Below are 5,673 nucleotides of genomic sequence, written 5' to 3' on the forward strand. Positions count from 1 at the left end.
CTGCTCCCTTTGACTCTACGATCTCCTCAAAGTCTCTCTTTCACTCTCATTTTACACACACAAGCATTATAATTAACGGCTACGCCACTGAGTCTATGTGATTTGTTCCATTTAAAAGCAGCGGACACTAGACTCAAAACAACATGAAGATAGCTTCAAAAAATGGCAGCACATCTGTGTACAATCATCTCGCTGTTGAGTGCAGTGGTAGTGCCAATGCTTAAAGCAGGTAATTTACAAACTATTTGTGTTCAATCAATGTTTAGTGTTGTGTTTTGTAATAGATGAATAACTATTGTACCGTATAACTGAAAATGTTTCTGTTAGATATAAAGTGGAAAAGCCACAACAAAGTCGTAACAACTTTTGAGAACATTAATATTTTGAAGTACGGATGAATTTTACTTACAGCAAACTGAAGCTCTGATGCGTGTTTACTCAGGTAAGGTCTGATGCAAATAGAGCAATCGACTATTGGGAAATTTTAGATGTAAAAACGTGTGCCCATTATTTCAACCTTTAATAATACTGGCAATGTTTTCGATTCCGAAGATTAAGAATGAGAACTTGAGCTTTAATTTGCCGTCATGAAATTTGCTGAGGCAGCTGTCCTGTACATATACACTTTAAACAAGCAAAATTTGACAAAAAAAAAAAAAAAAGCTTACTAAAGGGGAAGCACTCAACACTTTAAAAAATCTGTCAATAATGTACAAGCTTTTTCTCTTATTGAAATCAAACAAAATAATTAATTACCAATAATTAATTGACTGGGTTGGTAATTTGCGTGAGGGATAAACAACATTATCTAATTTTAAGGGGAGTAAATCATACCATTTTAGCCATATATATGAATACTGAAGGAATAGTTTCCATTGTTTGTATCAAACAAAATAATAAAAAAAAAGTAGTTTCCCCTTTCAGACCTTATGATCTATTGGGGGCAGATGATGTTGAGGCCACCTGTTTCTTTGGCCAACGGTTAACAAGCAGGGTGTTATGTGGCCAGCACAACGACCAACCGCCTTTACTTTCCCCAACTAAAGTCAGGTACCCATTAGAGTTGGGTGGACTCAAGGGCGCCCTAAAAATCCTGAAATTCAAAATCCCAGTCTTCACCGGGATATTAATGGTAACAAACACTGGAAGCTCTTTAGTAGGGGAGACAACCATGTGCCATATTTTTAACAACACATTTATGCGAACGGTTTGTGATTTTTTGTAAAAAAAAATGTTTTTTTTTTACATTTGTATTTCTAAGTTATGTAAGTTCTGTCATATTAACTGCTACATTTACACTAAAAGAAAAAGTTTATTTTTTTAAAGAGAAAAATCTATCTAATATGCATATAAGTTAAACGAATTTTAAAACAACAATTAATAAGTAATCTAACATATCGCGTGAACTACTAGCGATGTCGCGTGTCTGTACCCAGAGAGTGCTAGAATATTAAAAAGCCGGCCGTTCCAATTCAAATTAAAAGTCTCAGTGGGCTTCTCTTTTTTTAAAAAGAGAGAGAAAATGATAGCAAAAGAAGTGGAAGAGAAGGAGAGAGAAAGGAATAGAGAGGGAGAGCGTGGGTTCCAATTCATGTTAAAGTCTAAAGGGCAGAACATTACGACGCGCAGGCTGAAACAAAAAAAAAGAAAAAAAATGTGAGGGTTAACAGAGAGAGAGAGAGAGAGAGAGAGAGAGAGAGAGAGAGAGACGGCGAACGAAAAAGAAGGAGTAAAGGGAAGAAGAGGAAAACAGAAAAGTAGAGTGAGAGAGAAGGAGGTAAAAGAAAGAAAGAAAGAAAGAAAGGGTCATTCCAATTCAACCTTACAGACGCTACAATACACGGGCATGTAGCATGTAGGAAGGGAGAGTAAACATTTGCAGGACATTTTATTGGATGGGATTAAAAGGAAGAGAAAAGTCCAGCCCCAAAAAAAAAAGAACCAAAACAACAACAACAAGAAAACAATAACAAAAACAACAACAAAAGAAAAACAACAACAACAAAAAACAACAACAAAAAACAACAACAACAAAAAACAACAACAACAAAAAACAACAACAAAAACAACAACAAAAAAAAAACAAAAAAAAAACAACAACAAAAACAACAACAACAAAACAAAAAAAAACAACAACAAAAAACAAGAACAACAACAAAAAACAACCAAAAAACAACAACAACAACAACAAAAAACAACAACAAAAAAACAACAAAAAACAACAAAAAACAACAACAACAACAAAAACAACAACAAAAAAACAACAAAAAACAACAAAAAACGAGAACAACAACAAAAACAACAACAAAAAACAAGAACAACAACAAAAACAACAACAAAAAAAACAAAAAAAAAACAACAACAAAAAACAACCAAAAAACAACAACAAAAAAAAACTAAAAAAAAAACAACCAAAAAAAAAACAACAAAAAAAAAAAAAAACCAAAACAAAAAAACAACCAAAAAAAACAACAACAAAAACAACAACAACAAAAAAACAACAAAAAAAAACAACCAAAAAAAACAACAACAAAAAAAAAAAAAAAAAACAACAACAAAAAAACAACCAAAAAAACAACACCAAAAAAGCAACCAAAAAAACAACAACAACAACAACAACAAAAAAAAAAAAAAAAAACCAACAAAAACAACAACAAAAAACAACAACAAAAACAACAACAAAAAACAACCAAACAAAAACAAAAAAAAAAACAACCAAAAAAAAAACAAAAAAAAAAACAGCAACAAAAAACAACCAAAAAAAAAACAACAAAACAACAACAACAACAAAAAAAACAACAACAAAAAAGAACCAAAAAAAAAGCAACAAAAAACCAACAAAAAAAAACAAAAACAACAACAAAAAAACAACAACAAAAAAACGAAACCCCAATAATATATAGGCCTATTTTGGGGAAGGGTTAGAGACAGGGTTAGGCCTAGCCGGTGTCTAAAGCTAGTGTGAAGAAACAAGTTCCTTTAATTGTAAAGTGCCTTTAATTGTAAAGCATTTAATAGTAACATGTACAAGACTAACATTTATATACAAAAACAACTTCTACTAGATGTTCTTTTCTTGCCCTTGTTTACCACACACCCAGTGACTTCCCCGCAAGTCCCTTAACTCCCAGGTACCCAACACTTCACCGTGTGTTACAGCTGACCACACATAGTAACCGTGTCACGACAGCTTGTTTATTTATAGTTTTAGCTGGAGATGTATAAATCATTTGATTAACATACGTTTTTATTTTATGCTCCAGAGTTGATAGTGAACGCAACTCCAACAACCTTTACTGTCGGCCTGACCAAAAATGTAAAGATTGAATGTTTGTTCTCAAGGGATCAAAGTACAAATCTTGTGTTTATAACATCCCTGAACCTGGCTCACTCCAAGACAACCGACAATCCAGAGTTCCAAGATCTCATCTCTATAACTTCTTTCGACTCTCAGGTTTATGGAAGTGTCAATACAACTCACACACAGGTTTACGGCGTCATTGACAACAAGGGGAAATCATTTCTGGGACTTGTTTGGCAATTCCCGACTGTTGATAGAGCCGGCGTGTACAAGTGTGAAGCCACTGGGCTAAACAAAATGGGAAAGCATGTTTCTCTGTCTAACTCCACAAACATCACTGCTTTGAATCCAGAGAATAGTCAGGTCCTTGAGTTAGTCCATACACTAATTAACAAAGTGGAACGCCTTGAGGAAGAAATAAAGGTGGAAAATAAAATAGATCAGAATTCAAACTATACAACCAATATTCAATCTCAGTTAAATAAAACCAATACTAAAATTTATTATTTGGAAGATCAAAATAATAAACTAACTAAACTTGTGGAAAATTACAAGTCCCGTTTAGATAAGCAAGACTATGTAATAGATGAACTAAAGGAAGCAAATAAAAGTCTTACAATAGATATGGACCAACTGCAAATGAGAATGTCCGACGTGAATAGACCACTGGGAGAACTTCTTCGATTTAAAGACACTATAAACGGCACCTTTAATTCTCTTGAAAATGCTTTTTTGACGCCAACTCATCCGTATAACGGAAAGAGGTACTGGCTGACCAAAAACCACGGTTCCGTGACCCCCATCTTGGCACTTTTGTTCTGCCAGTTTCGTGGCGGCTATTTGGCTGAAATTGACTCGCCAGAGGAGTACACATTCGTGAGGGACCACTTGTTGACAAGAAGTGAAGTGGATTTTGTATACGTCAGCGGAAGTGACGAGGAACAGGAAGGGCTTTGGAAACACTGGAACAGCAAAACAGAACTGACATATTTGAATTGGGGAGATAATGAAAACATGGGAGGGCGTCAAGAAAACTGCATTGCGTACCATAGAGGACATAGTTGGCTGTTGGTTGATGTGTCGTGTCAAATATTAACTGAATTCAACAAAGACGTCGGTTACATGTGTGAATTACCTTCATAATTTCTTTTTGATTCCTTTTTAAATAATAAATACAATCTTATAGTTTTGAACTTTTTTAAAATTTGTAATTTGAAGAAGAGAAGTTATGTCTACTGAAGAATTGCATTTAAAATAGAGAGTATCGAGTCTGTGTGTAGTCACTTAATAAATTTTTCTGTCTTATGACTTTAAAATTTTGTGAATTGTTTTTTTTTTAAATTAAATAAAGAAAACTTTCTAATAATTTATAATTTCTTAATTTCTAGTAAGGATCAATAAATCGGTCTTAGTCATAACTATGTGGCTGACTCACTGAGACTCAGTTAATCTGTCAAGACATTGCTTCTTCCTCTGCATCTACTTATTTAGGTTCTTAAAAGTATTTGTACTAAAAGATTTACCTTTATTTGTATGAAAATTACAGAAACATTTATTATCAGGCAAAGTACCATAATTATTTATTCATAATTTTAGCTGTAACACTGTATAGGATTAACATATTTACTTTGATAATATTGGCAGTACTACCATTTTGATCTTTGAAAATATCTTTGGACATATAAAAAGCAACCATTTCCCCCCCAAAAAAAAAGCTTTTACTTAGTTCTTTTAACTTAAATTCAACTCTTACTATAAACCCAGGCTATACCGGGTATTTCTGCTAGTATAAAAAGAAACAAAGAGATACTGGCGTCTCAAATTATAATTGATTCGATGTTTTGAGGAGATGTTGCAATATTGCGTGTAAAAATTTATATTTAAAAAAAAAGCAAAACGAAATGTAGGTACAAAAATATTATTTCGTGCTTTGAGGGTGGTGTAAAAATAAAAAAAAAAAATTAGAATTCTTGCGTGAGAGAGCGTTACAGCGCCAGAGTGATAACAGTCAAAAAGGGATCCGACCAAAATCAACATACAGCTTATGAGAAAATTTAATGTTGAATTAAGAAAGTGAAGAAAATACAGTGATTGTTATCTCAAATTATATTTTCTTACGAGCGGTGACGTGGAAACTCTAGAAACGTGATACTAGATTTCTAAGACCAGATAAAATGTTTGTGTGTGGGAGATGTAAATAAATTGGGTCATTCTAATTCCACCTAAAAAACTATTAATTGTGGGCCAAAATTTTGTTAGGGGAGCGTTAAAATGGGGGGGGGGGGGATGAGGGGCAGTTTTTCGGCCCAAATATTATGTGAGCGTTCAATGTCCAAGTAAAAAAAAAAAGTGTCAGCCTAAAAGCATCAGAG

General features: G+C 33.4%; 1 protein-coding gene across 1 annotated transcript; it reads left to right on the forward strand.

Annotated features, from left to right (window-relative positions):
• LOC106065690 (uncharacterized) lies at nt 1-4,486 on the forward strand. The gene is made up of 2 exons (XM_056011623.1): nt 1-229; nt 3,264-4,486. The coding sequence occupies exons 1-2, from the start codon at nt 163-165 to the stop codon at nt 4,442-4,444; spliced, it is 1,248 nt and encodes a 415-aa protein (XP_055867598.1). The 5' UTR covers nt 1-162; the 3' UTR covers nt 4,445-4,486.
• The last annotated feature ends 1,187 nt before the right edge of the window (nt 4,487-5,673 follow it).

This window comes from Biomphalaria glabrata, chromosome 14, assembly GCF_947242115.1.
Source record: "Biomphalaria glabrata chromosome 14, xgBioGlab47.1, whole genome shotgun sequence".
In the NCBI taxonomy this organism is placed as follows: domain Eukaryota; kingdom Metazoa; phylum Mollusca; class Gastropoda; family Planorbidae; genus Biomphalaria; species Biomphalaria glabrata.